Source organism: Megalobrama amblycephala, linkage group LG9 (genome assembly GCF_018812025.1).
Source record: "Megalobrama amblycephala isolate DHTTF-2021 linkage group LG9, ASM1881202v1, whole genome shotgun sequence".
Lineage (NCBI taxonomy): Eukaryota > Metazoa > Chordata > Actinopteri > Cypriniformes > Xenocyprididae > Megalobrama > Megalobrama amblycephala.
This window is the reverse complement of record NC_063052.1, coordinates 22,087,623-22,109,931: the sequence shown is the minus strand read 5'-3', so window position 1 is coordinate 22,109,931 and position 22,309 is coordinate 22,087,623. Positions and strand designations below refer to the sequence as shown.

The following is a 22,309-nucleotide window of genomic DNA, read 5'->3' as shown; positions in this document are numbered from 1 at the left end:
CGCATTCTGACTTTATATCAATTCGAATTTATATCACGCAATTCGAGTTTATATCACATAATTATGACTTTATAACTCAATCGCATTTTTGAGAAAAAAGTCAGAACTGCGAGATAAAAAGTAACAATTATCTTAAATTATCAATAAATTGTATTCCGCGGCAGAAACGAGCTTCCATAATTGTATCTTTATTGTTTTGAATCAAAATAATCAACTGAATCCTGAAAAGTCTATCTATTTGCATTAATAGACTGTTTGAATCGCCTAATTCACTACACTAATTAAAATACTACATTTTTAGTTTAAATTATATGGGACACAATTAGGTTAACGTTCTGCGTGTGCTTTATGCTATTTGTAAAAAATCTGGGATATGCCATATGCTTGTAGTACGTAGAGTTTCACCGCGCCCTACACGATTTATGATTTCTAAATGACTCGGATAATCTCACTCCACAGACTCTCGTTCAGTCAGTCAATCCTCATGATGACACTATCGACACAGACTCACAACAACAAACAAGAGCCAATCAACAGGCGGACGCTTAGCAAACGAGGTCCTTGAAGTTGCGTTTGTAAGTACACAAGTTTATTAACCCCCATATGCACCAAGTGTATCATATAATTTAGTAGAACTAATTTATGCGAATTAATATATCCAAAACTAATTTAAATATACTTGCACGCCTTCTTTATTAGCAGAAACATGTAATATGTGAAACAGTCATCCGTTGCCCTGTTTGACAGGACGAGAGAGAGACACAAGCAAATTAACTAATGTTTAATTAACTACTTGTTAACGTTAATGCCTAATTAACTACTTAGTAGTCCATGGTTGTTATTAATTGCCGCTGTGTCATGCATTTTTGCTCTTTTGAAAAGTTTAGTATCGATTTTTGAGAACAATAGGATTCGTGTTTTTGAGAGAGTTTATGTTTGGTTGTAGTTTTGTGAATGTATCAGCCATATCCATGTAACCGGAATCATGACTGATGCACAGGGAAGCACGGGGAGCTGCAGAGGTCAGACTTTATTAGTTTTAAAAAGTTTTAAACTGGATAAAATCGTATTCCTTTTGGGATGGTTACTGGGATTTTGTGACGATTTTCTAGCTAGTCTAAGATGGAACGAGCTGGTTATTAGCTGGTTGACCTGCCACCATGTTTCACCAACCTGTTTGACAAAATAATAAGAGATTGCTGGTTTAACCCTCTAAAGCATGATATCAAAATTATTAGTCTGAAATTATACTAAATTATGAATTATACTAAAAGCCTTTTACTTGCTGAAAAAAAAGTATGAATTATCAATCAGAGGGCAGAAGGTAGTACATTGTGTCCAACAGGCTTTTTCAGCAACGTTTTGATCGAAATTCACATATCAAATATGATATTGTAGGCTTTATAGGGTTAAGATTGGAACCCGATTTGGACCAGCTAAAAACCGGCTACTACCTGTGATTAATAAGGTCACGTTTGTCTTGTTCCTGTTTAAAGGTTTGAAGAACGAGGATGGGTATGAAATCTCCATCCCCTTTGAGGAGGACAACCTGGACGAATCTGGTTTCTGTGATCAAACTGACCACACCTTCAATGGTACTTACTCCAGCCATGTTGTGACGGTAATATGTTTGATTATTACAATTGATCTCTACTCTTTATTGTCTTCTACAAATCGATGCTTCTGCAGAGTCGGTCTCAGGTCAGATTCCTCCTTGCAGTTCGTACCTTCTGATTACCAGTCTCCGAGCACAACTGCAGATTTCTTTGGAAAAGAACTCGTGGCTCCAAAAACGCATTGAAGATCTGGAGGAGGAGAGGGACTTCCTGCGCTGCCAACTTGACAGATTCATTTTCACCACCAAGAGTCAAGAGAGCAATGGCACAATGGGAAAAGGTAGTTTGTACTTGTGCAAAGTAGCGTATTGTAATGTAATAATCCCATTTTATGAAGTGTCATCTTTGTTCCTTTATGTAAGAAACTGAAGCAGATGCCGCGCAGCAACCTACCAGTCAGAAGCAGCCCACCAATTCAAAGCCCCCTACCCGGAAAACACCCACTCCTCCATCACACATGATGACACGCTCTGGAAAAATCCCTGCACGCAACCAAAAGCGCAGTAGAAAAAACAGCTAATTAGCTTCTACTACTATTTCTTTTATTAAAATCACTTAAAATTAAAAATCAGTTGCAGTATCACTAGCTGCGTTTACATGGACCCTAAAATCCTTTTTGTAATCAGACTAGTAGCACAGTCGGAATAGAAAAGTCTCATGTAACTATGTCAGTCGGAATTAATTGGCAAAATTTGATTCAAATTTCATTCAGATTGTAAGGGGTGGTTTAAACCTTTACTAATACAATCAAAAGGACACTTGATCGGATTGAAAACGGAAAGTAATGTGCATGTGCAATGACATAGAAATGACATATGACGCATGGAACGAGCTCTCTAAAATTCTCCTTCCATTCATCGTCTGTTGAGTGGTGTAGGACAACCAGACCTTGCTTCAGACTTTCAATCACTGACACCTTGTTTTAGGCAAAGATAAATATTAAAGGGTTAGTTCACCCAAAAATGAAAATTATCCCATGATTTACTCACCCTCAAGCCATCCTAGTTGTATATGACTATCTTCTTTCAGACAAACACAATCGGAGATATATTTAAAAATATCCTTGCCAAAAAAACCCTCATCCATCTATCATAAAGTAATCCATACAGCTCCAGGGAGTTAAATAAAGGCCTTCTGAAGCGAAGCGATGGGTTTTGTATGAAAAATATTTATATTTAAAACTTTATTTACTATAATAACTAGCTTCCGGCAGACCGCCACAAATTGATGCGTACAGCCGAAGAGTATCCTCTGACCTTACGCGTGACGCAATGACGAACGTGGAGGCGCAGAGGATAGAGCAAAACAAAACACTGGCCATGAATTAGAAATCTAAAATAATTCATGAAGAGAAATGTTGGAGGATTTCGATATAAGAGAAGAGGAGCTTGAGTTTGTTGCACAACCCTATTTGTTTGAACCGTGAGAGGCAAATAAATATGGCTTTTTAAAGTTTTAAATATGGATATTTTTCTTACAAAAAAGCATCGCTCTTCAAAAGGCCTTTATTAACATCTCTGGAGCCGTATGGATTATTTCAAAATTACTTCAAAATCTGGCCCCCCTTTCACTACATTATAAATCTGGGAAGAGCAATGATATATCAATATATCACCGATTGTGTTCGTCTGAAAGAAGATAGTCATATACACCTCGGATGGCTTGTAAATCATAAGATAATTTTCATTTTGTGTAAATTATCCATTTAAGTCTGCTTTTTAAAACAAAGAAAAGTTATAGTATGAGAGCGCGCAAACAGCGGGAAACTCTGTACGCATGTCAAAAAATCTATTCAGATTTGAAGCTTGTGACATATAAATGCGCACACCAACCCGATCACTTTATTTAGCATTCATTTAAAAACTATGTTCAAATTCATCAATATGAATTGATTATTTCCGATTGAAACAAAAGGTGTCCATGTAAACATAGCTACTGTTGCTTTATGCTTCTGTAACAGTAAAATTTTACCATTATGTACTATTCTAGTTTTTGTAGATAAGATTTTTTTTGTGTATTTTCTATATTCATTTTAATTTTAAAGTTTTATTAGTTTTGTTTTGTGTTTTTGTTATTTTTATTAATGTTTTATTCTATATAGTCATTTAATCATTAATCATTTAAATATACTTTTTCCTTTTAGGGGCTCTGTAGAAATTTAATACATTTAAGTTTTTTTTATATTTAATTTTATTTCAGTTAATGTTTATTTTATTTTAAATCATGAAAATGAATTGATTTAAATTGGATTTTTTTGTTTTGTTTACCTCAGATCAAGAAGGAGAGGAGGTGATTGAGGAGGAAGAGTATATAGCAGAAGAAGATTATGTGGAAGAGGAGCAGGTTGTTACAGATGATGATGTTTGCTATTCAGATAGTAAAATCTCACAAAAGAACCATTCAGGCAGGCTGAATTGCCAGACGAGAGTAAAAAGACGACGCGTTTTTCGTATTGCGCGAAGCATGGAAAGACAAAGAGGTAAGAGAGTCTCCATATACTTCAAAGCAACTCTATATTTTCAAACAGAAGTTCGATAATTATTACAACTTTTTGCAGTTAAAGACCCTGCAGGTGTTCTACTTCGCTACAATAAGATCCTTGTGACCTATCAGAAGCTGAAGAGCATGTCTAGAGCATTCCAGGTCCATGGGGTTGACCGAAACACTGTGGCCTCCACCACTCCTATTGCTGAAATGCTTTTGGTCGCTCCTGAGAAGGTATCTGAGGTTGGAGAGTTTGATTCCTCCAAGGAGAAGCTTCTGGATTATGCGAGGCGCTGCTATAAAGCTCTTGATGAGGATGCTCATGCTAAGGTGCAGGCCTTGAAGAAGAACAACCTCTTGCTGCCCATTTCATACAGGTTCAGGCACTGAATTTCCAACAAAAGTATTCCTTTTTGGGGGAAGGAGGAGCCAGAGGTGTTGAGACAGTGGTTTGGACACGATGGAGTCCATTCACTGAACTTTTATGGACTGTTTATTTTTTCCTCTTTCTCTCTCTTTTTCTTTTTTCTTTTCTCCCCCTACCTCAATTCTAGATCTACACACATTTGGAGTGAAAAACCCAACTCTGTGCCAGTTAATGATGGTAATTATTCAGTTAAAGTGTGTAGATTGACAGTATTGAATTTGGACAAATACTGTACAGTTTTGGAAATTTAAGAGAAAAAGGTTTTTGGTAAAAAAAATTAAACGTGACACTTGTGAGGTAAAAGTCAGCCACTGTATTTGCCTGTCTTTATTTTGTATATATGCTTAATTTTCTTTATATATGTAAAGTTTGGAAATCACACTCCTTAAATGTAAAGGACTTTGTCTTGTTTGAGTATATAAGTTGGGGATCACATAAGGTACCTCTTCTCTTTAGCATCCCGACCCTTGTGATCACATTTGGACAATATGAGTCAATATGAGTAAAGACTAATGTATAAAAATAAAGTTCTCAGCTTGCTACCATCTTGGAGAAAAAAAAAAAAAAAATCATCTTCAGACTTTATTTCTAAACTTTTCCTAACTAAAATGTTTGCTATCTAATGATAAAGGAGCACATTATTCTTTAATATGTGTGCTTTTTTTCATACATAACCTAGTGATGAGAAACCCAAAAACAAAACAAAGAATAGTAGTTATGCTGTGTTCAACATCTGTAAGCCTTTGAAATCGCTAGGGCAGCAGTGTATTGATGCCTTGTTAAAATGACTACACAATTTTTAGCATAAAAAAAAAAAACATTTTTTTTTTTATATATATATTTGTAATTGACAAAAGTGGAAAGATGATTATGTATATAAAACAAGGTATTTGATAACAAACATTGTTTACATTTGTGCAATTGTGTACACTTTTGGGTACTAGTCGTACTCGGGAGATTACAAAGCTAACCATGAATATTAAAGATTGGTTATTGATTTAAAATATAATTTATGAGAAAATGTCTTGTTCATAGAACTTGTTGTCTCTGTTTACTAGTTCATAATCCTCCTTTGGCGTGCCTTTATAATATTAAATATGCTAAAACAGTGTTTATACTTTGCAACATCGGTTTATTGTCTTAAATGGCATTTTTGTTGTGATTAACTTTTTTTTCTTTTGTATTATGACTCCATTTCAAAACTGTACCCTGCTGTTATTAAACATCTTATTGTATGGAAGAGCGCATCTTATAGTCATTTCTAACATTACATTACACGTCTAATCTAAGATAATCAAAGCTAAAATGCAAAGGACTGATGGGGAAAACTCATCCCCCAGGCCTGTAGGGGCGCACACCTTCACCGCCCTTGTTCAGAGTGACTTTTGCGGCTGTGAAGAAACGTTCAGCATCCGCCAACGCGGAATGAGCGGTTAGCTTCTTTGGTCGAGACGGATAGACTTCAACACTGTTAATAATGACAATTTACAACATTTGACTATCAGGGAGATTATCTAAAAAGCAAATCTTCGTATTTAAGGGGTTTAATCATCTGTATTGCCGACGCGAGCCTTTCATTGTTATCCTGCGGCGGTTCGAGTTAGCATTAGCAGCTAACAGCTCTCTGAAGCAAAGCGTGTATTTGTATCTCTTCACATTTTGCGTGCATTTTGCAAAACTCTGTATGCTGGTGTAACATTTTAAAACATCTGTATTTTTGTAGTCCGTACCGTGAAATTGCGTGTGACTATAAACGAAAGAGCGTGTTAACCGAAGTTTCAGAGTCTGGGTTAGATCAAAACACCAGGATGTCTGATTTTGATGAATTCGAGAGACAGCTATCTGAAAACAAACAAGGTGAGTATAAACATGCACCATTGACTTTAGTGAACAGTAATCACTTGCGTAACACCATATCATAATAACTAAACATATTGATGCTTACGGAAATGAAACTCACACAGCACTTGAAGCATATTGGTTGTTTTATGCTTTAGAGAAGAAAGATCTAGAAAGCTGTTAATATGCATAAAAATTTGAGAATTGGTAATTGTTGATATTTACTGACAGGATACGTGTTATTTAATTATTCTGTATTTGAGCTCGCTTTGGGTATAAAGGTGTCAAGTTCAGTTTACTTAAAGTCAACATGAAAGTACAGTTATGTAATAATATTTAAGTGTTATAAATGATTTATTCGTGCACATTACTTTTTTTTTTAAAATCATGTGCGCTTGTAATCCTTAATCAAAATAACATCCCCTCCCACTTGAAACGACATCCCTTCCCTGATGACGTGTTTACTGGCTTGAGGGCGGGACAACCTGTCACTCACATGTGATCACAGCAGTAGCATACCACAACGATCCAATCAAGTCCGTTTTTTTTTTTTTTTTTGCTGATAATCTGTTACAATCACATATGTCACAATAGGAAAGAAAAGACTATTGCAACTTCCATTTCATGTTGACTTTAAGTCTTAATATTAGGGGTGTCAAACGATTAATCGCGTACAAAAAAGTTTGCACAATATATGTGAGTACTGTGTAATTAATATGTATATATAAATACACACAAATTAATGTTATATTTAAGAGAAATGTTACGTACAAAATATTTTTATTTGTATATAATATAAGTTATATAAAAATAAATAAATATACTTGTACATATTTTTCAAATATATACATGAATGTGTTTGTATTTATATATACATATTAATTACACACAGTACACCCACATATATTGGGTAAACTTTATTTTGTATGTGATTAATCATTTGACAACCCTACTTAATATTGTAATAATATAGTACATTCATGACTGATTTTTTTTTTTTTTTTTTAAAGAAAGTTTTATATTTGAAACAAACAGCTCACTTGAAATTTTTTGTAGTGATTGTCCCAGAATCGACATGCCATTAAAGGTGCCCTAGAATTGAAAATTGAATTTACCTCAGCATAGTTAAATAATTAGAGTTCTGTACATGGAAATGACATACAGTGAGTCTCAAACACCATTGATTCCTCCTTATGTAAATTTGATTTGTGCAAAAGACCTCTGACGAACAGGCGAATCTCAACATAACACCGACTGTGAAGTAACAGTTGGGATCATTAATATGTACACCCCCAACATATGTATATACCAGCCCATGTTCAAGGCATTAGACAAGGGCAGCCAGTATTAATGTCTGGATGTGCACAGCTGAATCATCAGACTAGGTACGCAAGCAAGGACAATAGTGAAAAATGGCAGATGGAGCAATAATAACTGACATGATCCATGATGATATGATATATTTAGTGATATTTGTAAATTATCTTTCTAAATGTTTCATTAGCATGTTGCTAATGTACTGTTAAATGTGGTTAAAGTTACCATCGTGTCTTACTGTATTCACAGAGACCAGAGCAATGTCCTTATTTTCATTTTTAAACACTTGCAGTCTGTATAATTTATAAACACAACTTCATTCTTTATAAATCTCTCCAACAGTGTGTAATGTTAGCTTTAGCCACGGAGCACTATCAAACTCATACAGAATCAAATGTAAACATCCAAATAAATACTATTACATGATCTGATATGCTGCATGACGAACACTTTGTAAAGATCCATTTTGAGGGTCATATTAGCTGTGTGAACTTTGTTTATGCAATGTATTATAGAGTTGCCAGCTTGGGGGCGGGGAGTGCGAGCATTTAAAGGGGACACGCACAGAAACGGCGCATATTTAATGATGCCCCAAAATAGGTAGTTAAAAAATTGAATAATAAAAAATCTATGGGATATTTTGAGCTGAAACTTCAGACACATTCAGGGGACACCTTAGACTTATATTACATCTTATGAAAAAGGGTTCTAGGGCACCTTTAAAAGCTTTGACTTTGTCTTGTATGTAACTGATGATAAGCTTGTAACTGCAGGTTTTGTATGTCTACATTGTTGTCAGATCACCTGCCATTAGTGACACATTCTGTATTCTGCTTGTAAGTTTAATTGAGTTGCAATAACTTCCTGTTTTTCCTTTTTTTTTTAACCCCTCTCTCTCTTCCGCACAGGTGACAGTCTAAATGGTCATGGTGGGTATCCAATAATGAGGTCCAGAAAAGCACACACAACCTGTCTCTTTCCTTTACCTCTAATCTTCCTTTTTTCCCTAGATACTCACTGTGAAAAACTGAAAATCTACATAATAGTGTGCCAAATCTTTCATTCTGTAGCTGGAATGGGCTTTCTCTTCATGTTCCTTCCTCTTTTCTTACTCTATGACTCGTTTGGTAATCACAAAGTTTGGCCGATCATACGAACCGATCAAAATTTGATGAAAATATTTGTTTCAATTTGTGACCAAACTATAAATATTCGTATGAAAAGTCGCCACCGACATGATGTAAAACAGTATACAGATTAGGCTTTTGCGGCAATTTTTTGGCTTTTTTTTATCGTTTTTTAAACATTAGTAAACCATAGTAAATCGGACATTATTTATTTAGAGCAGGTTGATTTAGTCGGGCCCACACACAACAAAAATGATGCTTAATTCTTGAGAAAATCCTTACTGAGTCATGCTGCTTGACTAAAGCTATAGGACTTCCATCCTATTTTACCCATGTATGTAGTTCTTATGCTCAGTGTTCAGTAAAACACTCGGATCACTTGTTTGGAGAGGTTTTTGGTAGAGGTCGACCGATAGTGGATTTTACAGATAACTTAGGTTGGACTGTACTTGTCGATAACCAATTAATCAACCAGTAGTTTTTAATATGGATACGGGTTAAAAAAACAAACAAACATAACATTTCAAGTAAAACAGTGCTGAACTTATAACAAAAAAGCAGTACTGAACCATGAAAATGCACTAAATGAAATAAATATGAATATATTCATTATATTAATAAATATTAAAGTAAATAAATGATGTATTCAAACTGATACAAAATGTAACACTCTAAAAATGTATTAGTAAATGTTGAAATTAACAAATTAACAATGAACAATACTTCTACAGCATTTATTAACCTTAGTTAATGTTACAAATGGAATCTTATTGTAAAGTGTTACCACTTTATATAAATCCAAACAGTCGTGCTTAAAGATGGCCATCTTTACATATCTACACAACAGTGTTAATTTTGTTGACGAATAATTTTCGTCATAATTTTCGTCAACAACATTTTTTCACGGACGAAAACGAGGCAATGACTAAATAAAAATGCGTTTTGAATGACTAAAATCTACTCATTTTCGTCAACGAATAAAAACGAGACAAAAATGAAAGAGAGGGACGATTTAGGAAGATATCCAGTCAGAACTGCTGTCCTGTGTGGAAGATGCGCACATTTGAAGTGTAACGTGCTGATCTAACCACAGGAAAAGTGGCGCTGTTGCGCGCTCTACAGGCTCGCGCAGCTGCACTTCAGACTTCTTCGCAATTAATGAATAGCACATATTTATGCCATGCGATTACTTATAAGCTAATGTTGATGAATTATGACAATGTTTACTACATGATGTTTATATAGTAGAATGTTTTAGACGGTTGTAAGAATGCATATTTTATCACCCTCATGAGCAGCCTGCTACAGTGCAGACTGCAGACATTTCAAAATAAGAGTCACGGTGTATTTCAGGATAGTTTATAGTTATTATTTTTTTCTGGTCATTATTATTTCGTTAAAACAATGAACTGTATTTAATTTAATTTCTATTTAATTCATGGTAAACTACTGTATCTTCTGTCACAGAAGGGAAAGACTAAGAACATTATTTGACACATTACTCAATATATTTTACAAGTATATGGTTCTTATAGTTAACTAAACCTAAAACCAAAGAAATCTTCATTACTTGAAATAAACATTAAATGAAATAAAAAATAAATATATAAAAATGTAAACTTTTTTATTTAATAGTTTCTAAGCTTTAGCATAACCTGAGGTATTAAAATAAACATAAATAAAAACTTATAGACATTTAAAAGCAAAAACTAAAAGACATAAACACAAAAAATTATTAACTTTTAATTAAAATTACAATGAAAGCAGAAAAACTAAAAATCAAATCTAATAAAAAAAATTTTAAACGAAAACTATAATAGTACCTCAATAAGTCTGTCAATCCCTGAAAAGTACTGAATTTTGCTCTTTCGTGTGTTTTTGCACTTGAACAGTCAAAAACCGTCCGCTTTGGCGAGCAAAGTACAGTTGGGTGAACATAAACAGTTTGGGGAATATCAGATGTACCTATATCAGTGATTGGATCTGTGTATTGTTAGAGAAGTGCTTAATGCATTACAATTTAACTAATTTTAGTTGACTAAATCTACTGTAGATTTAGTCGACTAAAATCTTTTGATATTTAGTCGACTAAAATCTTTTGATATTTAGTCGACTAAAACTAAAACAATTTCCGATGACTAAAATATGACTAAAACTAAATGGCATTTTAGTCAAAAGACTATGACTAAAACTAAATCAAAATTTGCTGTCAAAATTAACACTGCTACACAAAGGCCAGAGCACTGAAATTACATAAATGTATATTACATGTATAGTCTCTCACTTTATTTGCTTTTATTTTAGAATCTTGATGATTCTCTAATCAAAATAACTAAATATGTATTGCGGTGTTGATGAAAAAAGAACTCGCGGATGGCAAAACATGTATTGAAGTGTTTTGAATTCATACCGTTTCGTGTCATAGCCTCGTGTCAAAATAAACGGCACCCTTCTCAGCCGCTCCAGCAACAGACGCAAACCAGATCAACTATTAGCATGAATTTTGCCGATAACCAATTGTTCCACCAATCAGCTATCGTTGCCGATTAATTGGCAAATCTGATGAATCGGTCGACCTCTAGTTTTTGGACTTTTGATAAAAAGACTACAATAGCTTTAAATGCCATAACTTTCAAATGCTTTGAGATATCAACACAAAATTTGGCCTAGCTACAGTTGACAGGATTGTGTACAAACCCAAACGATTTTATGCGGATAGTGGTTCACTTTAGCCCTGTTTTTAAAGGCCTGTTAAATATTTATTGTAAAAAGAATATTTGTTGATTTATTTATTTGATTCTCAATTAAAACAACATTACTGTAAATAATATAACCAAGGACACATCTGTGGTACTACTTTATCTGGGAAAAAAAAAAGGTTAACGTGGTGACAGACAGAGTGCTTACTTATCACTATAAGCTTGAATGATCGGGATCGGTATCAGCCGATCATGATGTCAAGAAATCGGTAGTCTGTATCAGCTGCAAAAATCCTGATCGGAGCATCCCTACTGGTTTGCTTCAGGAGCCTGTAGCTGTGTCTCATTTTTTTGGATGTTCATATTTTTCATTTCTTCATTCTGTCTCAGAGCGGGACAAAGAGAACCGGCACAGACGACGCAGCCCTTCACGCAGCCGCAGTCGAGAGAGGAAGAGGAGGAGCAGAGAGAGGAGAAGCAGGGAGCGCCGCAGCGACAGCAAGGACCGCCGCCATAGACGCAGGTGCGAGAGGGAATGTTGTAACATGGCTGTCATCATTGCTCAAGGCTCAACAATAAAGATGGCGCAGAGCGCGAGCTTTGGCCAGTTGATGCACAAGTATTCGTATTGTTGAGCCCTGGTGCAATAGATGTTTCTATTACAATATGAGTCAGTTCATGCTTTTTAATTATGCTTTTTCTTGTTAATTGACGTAGTTGAAATTGTCTGAATTTAAAACTGAAGTAGTCAGTTTTAAGTGCACCGTAATCAAGAATAAAGCAGGATGCACGGTAACATCATTAGTCCTGCTCTTAAACCTCATTCAGTTGTTTGTGTACTGTGACTTAAGCTACTGTAAAGTAGCTACATGTCAAACCCTGTTCTTAAATGTCATTTCAGTGATCAAATTCAGAATCAACCCCAAGAAAATGTCAGGTAATACTGCAGATGGGCTGACCCAGTTTTACTATTTGTTTACATCTTACAAATCCATCTTGCAAGTGTTTTGACTCTTTGAAGGAGTTTGTGAGATGAATTACTACTCATTGTTTCTGCATTAAAAGCCTTTTCTTTGTGTGGCATTGTTATGCTAGTGTAATATTTTTTTAATTAGTGCTAACTGTAACAGTTACAGATTATTATTCTGATTTTAATTCAAATAAATGACTTGGCTCTGTTAGATAAAAAAAAAAATAATAATCATCATCATATTGTTAAATATGTAATATACCAGTTAGATAGAAATGAATTAACTTCTTTTCTTTTTCTCTCTGCCTTTTTATAAATCAGCCGTTCACCTCAACGGGAGAAAAAGAAGAAAATTAAGAAGTACTGGGATGTACCGCCTCCTGGCTTTGAGCATATTACACCCATGCAGTACAAGGCAATGCAAGGTGAGCGACATGACATAAAAGACTATCCTGTGTCCACTCATTTTACTCACTTAGTTGGGGTGGGCGAAATACCGGAACGGTGCACAGAAATGTGTAGAAAATTTGATAGCCGTATCAATGACTGTTCAATATTTGCTAGTAGGGTTTTTAATTACTTTCTATGAAATTTCACAGTAATGGCTAAAAGTGATTTCCAGAGGAGATATTTGTTTTTTTATGACCCTACAAGCTTAATTAAACTTTTTAAATATGAGGAAAATATTTTGTATTTTAAAATATTTATAAAAAAACACACACTAAACTTGGTTAAGGTATTTATCTGACAATTATTTGGAAAAAAAGGCAAACAACAGCTACATGTTTTATTTTATGCATAGAAAAACAAAAAGCTCAGAAAAAAGCATATATTGATGATAACATAATCAGTTATTAATATTTTGTTGTAGCGTTGTTATGATACTGGAATTTCTAACTTCAATACAATACCTTGAAAAGTGTCGATATTCAATACCATTTTACCACTGTCGTATAGATATTTTTAATATTATTTCCTTTTTTTGGTCCATCCATTGAAAGTCTAGCCAATCAAAAACTTCTTCTGAAGAGATCACTTCATATGATAAAGCTTTTAAGCTTTTTTCATGTATAAATGTTGATCAATTACCATTACAATTCTCACAAATATTTGATAACTCAATGTATTTTTTACAATGGGGTAATTTTGTTGGAATAGTTTATACACGACACAAGGAAGCTTGATTTCAAATGGTAAATTGTACTTAAAAAATACAAGTAAACAGTAATAAAATAAGAACAAATAAACAAATTAGAACAAAAGCACAAATAAATAAAATAGATTAAAGATACAAATTAAATAGACTGCTTTGTTTTTTCAGGTAGATCTAACAGTAATATTCAGATAAAAAACTGAGTAAAGGATCAGTAAGAGCGGCACCTTTATTAGGCTGCTGTCCCTTTAAGACCTGACACATGCACGGGTTCAAAATACTGTTACTGTTACACATTCTTCCTGAACTGTTTACGACTGTGTTTACTTAATACTCACCAAAATGGGCATTATGACATTATTTTTGACCATTAATTAGTGTATTTGACCATTAATAAGCCTCGGAAAAAAAGATCTCATTTTGGCACTTGTATGTCAGAGGCAGTTGTGCACTTTGGATGTGATCACAAAATCTGCAGGAATGAGTAGAGTTATGCGCAATCCCACTCCGAAATTTCATTGCATTATCACAAATAAAAGAATTGACTGCAAGCACATCTACATAATATGATTACAAAATCTTTTAACAAATTTTTGATAAGTAATGGGTGAAGATGTCCATTTTTCTAGGCCGGACATCACTTTTGTCCACTACTGTATGTAGTGGACAACTAAATATTTCCCATATCGCCCACCCCTATCAAGTATTGTTTATTCTCTCCCTCTCTTTTTGTCTGGCTTTATTTTAATTTTATTTTTTGTCTCTTCCTCAGCTGCTGGTCAGATCCCTGCTACCGCTTTGCTGCCCACCATGACGCCAGACGGCCTGGCAGTAACGCCGACCCCGGTGCCCGTAGTGGGCAGTCAGATGACTCGCCAGGCTCGCAGACTTTACGTTGGCAACATCCCATTTGGCATCACAGAGGTGTTGAATGAACACTGTTCACACACTAGAATTACACTGCAGGGCTTTGGAGAACAAATCCACACAGAGAACACTGGCACAATTAGATGTGTTATACAGAAACATATTGGATATTTAATTGTACACACTCATTTCCCCTGTATTCATATTTCTGAGAAACACTGTTGATATTTTAAATCAACCCAAACAAACACACCCCTTCCTTCTTTGCTCCGCCCCCAAAACACATGAATACGCAATGCAAGAGTGGATCATAGTTTATCTTAGCTGAATATGGCCAATGAAGGACAAGGAAGAACAAAAAAAGAGTATATACAAGCAAGAGTTCAACCAGCTCCAGACAAACAACAATACTCAAAACTGTCCTGTTACTATAGCTAACATTACAACAACAGCATATCTTGGTTATGTGAAACATAGCAGTGTAGTGTGTAGTGGTGCTCGGTCTGATCCACTTTCAACAGTTTTTCTCAGAAATCGCTTTACTGCATCTTTAAAGTTAATCTTTAAAAACACTAATGAATGAATAACACTTTTAAATGTAATATTTAGCAAATCTCAGAATTACATTTTTTTCATACTGTATATTATAATGTGCTGCCTAAATTCACTCGTGGCATTTTATTTATTCAGAAAAAACATAAGTATACACTTTAATATTGACCTTTTTATTGGTTATTGTTCATAACATTAAAAATAATGATCTCTTTTTATTACAAGTTCATCACTTTTTAAAAAAGTATGAATGTCTTTGCATTATATAACACCCTTTTTCCTCCTCAGGAATCCATGATGGACTTCTTCAACGCCCAGATGAGACTCGGTGGTCTGACTCAGGCCCCAGGAAACCCTGTCCTCGCCGTCCAGATTAACCAGGATAAGAACTTTGCTTTCCTTGAGGTGGGTAACACCTGCACACACTGACTTATATTGCCTATGAATATGCAAGGTTGCATTACAATTTACAGTTTTCCTCCCATTAATTCTTCAGTTCCGATCAGTGGATGAGACCACGCAGGCCATGGCATTTGATGGCATCATCTTCCAGGGGCAGAGTTTAAAGATTCGCCGGCCGCACGACTATCAGCCGTTACCTGGCATGAGCGAGAATCCCAGCGTATATGTGCCGGGTATGACCACTTTACAATTCTCTCTTTACTCTAGGATCTGAAATACAACAAACGTGACTTTTTTCTTTTGTTTGTTTGTTTTTTATTACAAATGGCTGATTTCATTCAGCATACATTTGTATTACATTCTCAGTTCTCATGTGAATGTATTTTGTTTAAACAAAATGAGTCTGTTACTACGCTTGTACATTTCAACCCTATCATTATAGTCTAACGCTCCATTATTCTCTTCCTTTTCTTCTGCCAGCCAGTTGTCTGTTAATGTATGTTTTCCATCTGCTCCACAGGTGTGGTGTCCACTGTTGTACCAGACTCTATTCACAAGCTTTTCATCGGAGGTTTGCCGAACTATCTCAACGACGACCAGGTTGGTTACAAATGGTTTCTGGTAGAAAATCTATATAACACATATATTTTAGCAGAGGAGTGTTTTAGCATATTTTATCAAATATTTTTAGATAGAAGAGCCATGAAAACATTTTGCTCCCATTTACTGGAAGTACCAAAAAAGAACAGCATTTAGTGAAACTAAACTGCACAAAATAATAATAAAAGTCATAGTAAAATAATGAGCTAATAGCATAGATTGTATTATTACTAAACACTATAACGGCTAACAGTAATATGTCATAAGGTTTTCCCAGCTTTGTGCTTGTCTTGGCTGTGTGTGGCTCTTTATTCTTTGCATTTCCTTCCCAACATGAGAAATGAGCAGCTGAAGTTGAATTATTTTTAAAAAGGTCCCTGATCATTTCTATTTGTGTGGTACATTTCAGGACAGATTGTTTGAAAACCAGGTAATATATGCATATTTGACACTAGAGCAAACTCACAGCAAAAAAATGTGTAAATGGTCAGGAAAAAGCTAAAAAAAACTTTAATAACATTATAAGTAATTTAAAAGTTAATGTTTTTTTTACTTTTTTCCTGCTTTTGTAAGTAGTAATGTTGGGCTGGGTGATAAAATGATAAATATTCAATATAATGTTTATGCGTCAAAAGCTGAACGAATCAGCACTACTCATTTGAACCGCACCACATGGACCTTTATCCGCTCGGCTCAAAGTTCAAACGGCAGCGCAAGCTTACTTTAGCAGATGCGTTCACTTGCTCATCGGTCTCGGTCACACGACCGCTAAACTGCGTTGTGAGATCCAGTGAGAAGCTCTTGAAAGCCAGATGAAACAGCGCTGACGAACAGGAGAAACACTGTGCACAAAAATACAGTCAGAATTAAGGCTTTTCAGTCTACAAATCACCATCATTTACCATGGGTTTACTGTAGTAACACTAACTGCACCATGGTATTGTGGCAGAAATGTGTTATATTCATGTCAAATTTCATTATAATATTGTAGACATTAAATGTATTAAAGGAGTAATGAAATATAATTACAGTATTTTTTGTGATTAAAGTGTTAGTTCACCCAAAAATGAAAATTCTGTCATTGAAATCTGAGACCTTTCTGTCCCTCCATAGACAGCTAAGTGACCACCGCTTTGATACTTCAAAAAGTTCATAAAGAGATCAAAAAACAAATCCATATGAATTAAGCGGTTTAATCCATATTTTCTGAAGAGACTCGATTGGTTTATATGATGAACAAATTTAGGCTTTTATTCACTTGTAAACATTAATCAGCGAACATAAACAGAAGCTCAACCTCACACGTCAAGCAGTTGCGAGAACAAACCTCTTGCTGCGTAACACGAGAATGAACCTTCATTGGTTCTCACACGTGCCGAGCGAACATGCTTGAGTTTCCGTTTTCCACAACTGATGTGAGTTGATGAATGTTTATGTGAATATAAGCCTAAATTCAGTCTGTTCATCATATGAAGCAATCGAATCTCTTCAGAAAATTTAGACTAAACTGCTCAATTCATATGTACGGAAGAGGATTAGGGCCAACCAATAATATAAAAATAAAACCATCTCGAGATTAAAGTTGTTAAATTTCGAGAAAAAACTCGTTAAATTTCGAGAAAAAAGTCGAAATAAAATGTTGAGAATAAAGTCGTTAAATTTCGAGAAAAAAGTGGAGATAAAATGTTGAGAATAAAGTCGTTAAATTACGAGAACAAATTCGTTAAATTATGAGAAAAAATTCGAGATAAAATGTTGAGAATAAACTCATTAAATTATGAGAAAAAAGTTGTTAAATTTAACGACTTTTTTCTCGTAATTTAATGACTTTATTCTCATAATTTAATGAGTTTATTCTCAGCATTTTATCTCGACTTTTTTCTCGAAATTTAACAACTTTAATCTCGAGATGGTTTTATTTTTTTATTATTGCTTGGCCCTAATCCTCTTCCGTACATATGGATTAGTTTTATGATCTCTTTATGAACTTTTTGAAGCATCAAAGTGGTAGTTATATAGCTGTCTAAGCTCTCAAATTTAATCCTAAAGATCTTTATTTGTGTTCCAAAGATGAACAAAAGTCTTATAGGTTTGGAATGACATGAGGGTGAGTAATTAATGACAGAATTTTCATTTTTGGATGAACTAATCCTTTAAGCTATAGCGTTTGTTGTGCGTTCATACTAAATGTATTTAGGCTACTGTTTCTCATACAAATATCACAGAAACCATATAGTTACATTTTACCATGGTATTAAGGTGGTGCATATGCATGGTTTTAACTGTGGTTATCATGTCCTAAATGTATGCTACTATAGAAGACCAATGGTTAATTTTAATAAAACACAAACAGTCAGAATATTTAACTTTTACCGTATACAATTAGGTTGTTACAATATTTTTTTTTTTTTTTTTTTTTTAAATGAACATAAATTTACATCTGCATCCTAACTACTAAACTACTACTACTGTCAACTCAAGCTCCTCTCAAATGTGCATTTCTAAGAGACAAAACGTTATATTATAAATATTGCAGCCTGCACTGCAAACTGTGCTGAAGATGCATGCCATCAAAGTCAGGCAACACAAACCGGTTTCATGACTGGAAACAATATCACCATTTAGAACATGAGGAAACTAAGAAATTAATTTTTCTGTTAAGATATTCATTTTATGGAAAAGTGTAAAAAATTGAAAAACATGAAGTGTTTGTCATGTTATGACAATAAGGAGTAGTTTAAGACCACAATAAATGGTCTGGTTTCTACAACTTTCATTTAGGAGCAAACATCTGCCTTTAAAGGGTCATGAAACCCCCTGTTTCAGCACCATTCAGTTCTCACCAGTTTTGAAAAATGCTACAAAAGTGGCTATGGTTAGCTGTGGAGTGAAGGGGGGAAAAGGGGAGACGGACGACACAGCAACGGTTTCTGATTCAGGCAATTTTACTTTGCTTTCATAAAGCATCAAAGCTTCCCACAAATGCATGCTGCAAATTACCATTACGCAACACAATATACACAATGGGTTTGTAAGCTCACCAAATTACACAAATACACACACATCCCATGACGACTATAATTTAATTGACAAATAAGTGCACAGCATTTTTTTTCTGCATCGAAAATGTATATGAACACGCTGTTGCATCTTTAACTTTTGAGGCTTATTTTGCAGCGTTTTATAAGCTGTTTAATCGTTTAAAGGGCCGTAAAGACTGGTTACACTCACAGCGTGGATGAATCGCATTTGTCAAAGATCTATTGAAGAGAACTTATGCGATGCAGAAACTCTTAGAAAGCAAAAACAAACCCTCATTTTTGATCCATTTATGCATCTTTCATGTATGCGATCTCACTGTTTGAAGCGCCAGTCATTAGGAAATCAATGCGTGATGTCGTGAATAATTAAGCAAGGCGTCTTCTCATAGGATAAGGACACGCAGTCTTATGAAAAATTATGAGACACTGATGAGTCATCGATTTACCATAGTACAAGAAAACATCACATTGTGTGACATTGACACAAAGACTAATTTACACCCGGGGCCAAAAAAAGAGCTCGATTTCTCCTACAATCAAAACTAACGAATGTTAGTTACGAAAATCTCCGAAAATTTGGTTGGTTTAGGGTTTCATGACCCTTTAAACTTGAAAGAAAGATAGATTTGACATTTATTGTCATAATTATCGATATCGACTGATATGAAAAATCTTATTTATCGTAATAATTTTTTTTTGTATATATCGCCCAGCCCCAGTGTAATGTAAAATGTAAATTTCTTTCTTCATGTATTCAGGTTAAAGAGTTGTTAACCTCTTTTGGACCTCTCAAAGCCTTCAATTTGGTTAAGGACAGCGCTACCGGCCTCTCAAAGGGCTATGCTTTCTGTGAATATGTGGATGTTAACATCAATGATCAGGTGAGTTGGCATGGTTAGTGTTTCACTGAATCCATGGATTTCAACACATTTAGCCCATATATTAACAAAGTTAATCTGTTAATATTTCTTCCAGGCTATTGCGGGATTGAATGGTATGCAGTTAGCAGATAAGAAGCTGCTGGTTCAGAGGGCAAGTGTAGGGGCCAAGAATGCCACAATGGTAAGAATCAAGTATAAAATATTTTATTTTACTAATTTGAAGACATTTTATACAAACAAAACCTGGTAAAATTCCTGTGTGGTTCAGTCAAATTTTTAATATTGTTTTTGAAAGTCTTTTATGCTCACCAAGGCTGTATTTATTTGAGCAAAAATACAGTAAAAACAATATTATGAAATATTCTTACAAATGTAAAAATGTCTATTTTAATATATTTCAAAATGTCATTTATTTCTGTGCTGGCAAAGCTGAATTTTCAGCATCATTACTCCAGTCTTCAGTGTCACGTGATCCTTCAGAAATCATTCTAATATGCCGATTTGCTGCTTGAGAAACATTTCTTATTATCGATGTTGAAAACAGTAGGGTTACTTAATATTTTTATGAAAACTGTGAAAGATTTTTTTCAGGATTTTTTGATAAAATAGAAGGTTCAAAAGAACAGCATTTATGTGAAGTAGAAATTGTTTAACGTTAAAAATGTCTTTACTGTCACTTTTGATTAATGCAACCTTTCTGAATAGAAGTATTAATTTTCTTTAAAAAAATAAAATAATAATAATAAAAACAAATGAATAAAATCTTACTTAATGGTAGTGCATTTGATCTTCATATGTGCATGTTGTTCCAAAAACATGTTTGTTTGTTTTCTTTTCCCTAACCCTCTCTAGACGAGTATAAACGAGACTCCGGTCACGTTGCAAGTACCAGGGCTGATGACCAACTCCATGATGCAGATGGGCGGTATCCCTACCGAGGTCCTGTGCCTGATGAACATGGTGGCTCCAGAGGAGCTCCTGGACGACGAAGAGTACGAGGAGATTGTGGAGGACGTCAAGGAAGAGTGCTCCAAATACGGCCAGGTCAAGAGCATAGAGATTCCCCGGCCTGTCGATGGCCTTGATATCCCTGGAACTGGCAAGGTAAGCCTTAGCAAACCAGCTCAAGTGATGGATGGCCATGGGCTTGGGTCAAACTCAGCTGTTTTTCAGTCCTTGTATATAGTTGCTGATTAAAGAACTTTGACTCTGAACCCTCCAGCAATGAACATCTGCTAGTCATACACAAACATACACAAACCATCTCACAATCTGTTTTATTTTCCCAGATCTTTGTGGAGTTCACATCGGTTTACGACTCCCAGAAAGCCATGCAGGGCTTAACGGGGAGAAAGTTTGCCAACAGGGTGGTGGTGACCAAGTACTGCGATCCAGATGCCTACCACCGCCGAGACTTCTGGTAGAGGAAGAGAGCAAGATAAATGGGATGGAGTAGCAGCTTTGTGATAATAACTCGTAAAAAGAGAGAAATTGAGGCAGAGATGACAAAGGGGGAACATCTTTTTTTTTCTTTTCTTTTTTTAAATGCTTAAAAAAGCCAAAAGTGAATGTTGTTGTTTTTTTGTTTTGTTTTGAGGCTTAAATTAAAAGATGATTTGTGAGCAATTATGGGAGGGTTTTTGCTTTTGTTTGTATTTTAAGAATATTAGCAGGAGATATTCTGTTATACTGATTATACTTATTCTGTTAATAAAATTGTTACTATTTTTTAATTGTACACTGAAACAAATGATATAAAAATCGTGATTGTTGACCATCAGAGAAGATGAAAGAACTATAGATACCCAACCGAATGCGGAGATTTGTTCAGAATCGGCGGGTAATTCAAATTAAGACGTCATCTTTCGGTCCCTTACCTTGTTTTTATCTCTTTTTATTCTTCGAGTTGTATCCACCTGACAGATCCTTCTCAGAAGTCATTTATCTTCTCTGTTGGCCAGCTCACCACATCTCCCTCCCATTTTGTAGCTTTTTGCAGTTCATATCTCCAGGTATTAGATCTTGGTTTTGTCTGCTTTGTTCTTACACTTACTTGGTCTCTTCCATACATATCACCAACCGATTAGACGGTGATGACATTTGTCCGATGTGGCACCTTTTCTGTTTCTGTATGTGTGATGTCTTTTTTTTTTTTTTTTCTCAGTATAATAGGCCACTTTTGATAATAAAACTCTTGGAAGTATGATCAGTTGTCAATCTGTCCGTCTGGTTGTCATTGTTTTGAGAGACGCCGCATGCTTCTTTAAGAAGCAGTATGTAGCATTTTTGTACTTTGTGGCTGATCAGATGGCTAGCGTCTAAACAGAACTGGTA

At 34.9% G+C, this 22,309-nt stretch overlaps 2 protein-coding genes across 8 annotated transcripts; both read left to right on the top strand.

Annotated features, from left to right (window-relative positions):
* The first annotated feature begins 600 nt into the window (after positions 1 to 600).
* Positions 601 to 4,832, top strand: ccdc106b (coiled-coil domain containing 106b). Its single transcript, XM_048202111.1, is given in 7 exon segments — positions 601 to 956; positions 959 to 1,022; positions 1,497 to 1,595; positions 1,690 to 1,896; positions 1,979 to 2,119; positions 3,889 to 4,095; positions 4,174 to 4,832. Coding segments are annotated over 7 exon segments (1,059 nt in total). The 5' UTR covers positions 601 to 932; the 3' UTR covers positions 4,491 to 4,832.
* Positions 4,833 to 5,854: 1,022 nt separating this feature from the next.
* Positions 5,855 to 22,181, top strand: u2af2b (U2 small nuclear RNA auxiliary factor 2b). Of its 7 annotated transcripts, XM_048202103.1 has the most exons (14): positions 5,857 to 6,384; positions 8,592 to 8,612; positions 11,900 to 12,032; positions 12,411 to 12,446; positions 12,801 to 12,904; positions 14,405 to 14,556; positions 15,340 to 15,456; positions 15,548 to 15,686; positions 15,974 to 16,053; positions 16,463 to 16,483; positions 19,853 to 19,975; positions 20,070 to 20,156; positions 20,828 to 21,079; positions 21,265 to 22,181. In XM_048202103.1, the coding sequence occupies exons 1-14, from the start codon at positions 6,336 to 6,338 to the stop codon at positions 21,397 to 21,399; spliced, it is 1,449 nt and encodes a 482-aa protein (XP_048058060.1). In that variant the 5' UTR covers positions 5,857 to 6,335; the 3' UTR covers positions 21,400 to 22,181. The 7 variants fall into 7 exon arrangements, with proteins under 7 accessions (XP_048058065.1, XP_048058062.1, XP_048058063.1 ...); XM_048202105.1 differs by lacking the exon at positions 8,592 to 8,612 and having other exon boundaries at positions 5,856 to 6,384; XM_048202106.1 differs by lacking the exon at positions 12,411 to 12,446 and having other exon boundaries at positions 5,856 to 6,384.
* Positions 22,182 to 22,309: the final 128 nt, after the last annotated feature.

What these genes read in the sequence shown, in the direction of transcription:
- u2af2b (XM_048202103.1), top strand. Translation starts at nt 6,336, where the DNA reads ATGTCTGATTTTGATGAATTCGAGAGACAGCTATCTGAAAACAAACAA. An exon ending in AGAACTTTGCTTTCCTTGAG is followed by an intron (nt 15,457 to 15,547) that starts GTGGGTAACACC and finishes TTAATTCTTCAG; the next exon opens with TTCCGATCAGTGGATGAGAC. An exon ending in ATGTTAACATCAATGATCAG is followed by an intron (nt 19,976 to 20,069) that starts GTGAGTTGGCAT and finishes TATTTCTTCCAG; the next exon opens with GCTATTGCGGGATTGAATGG.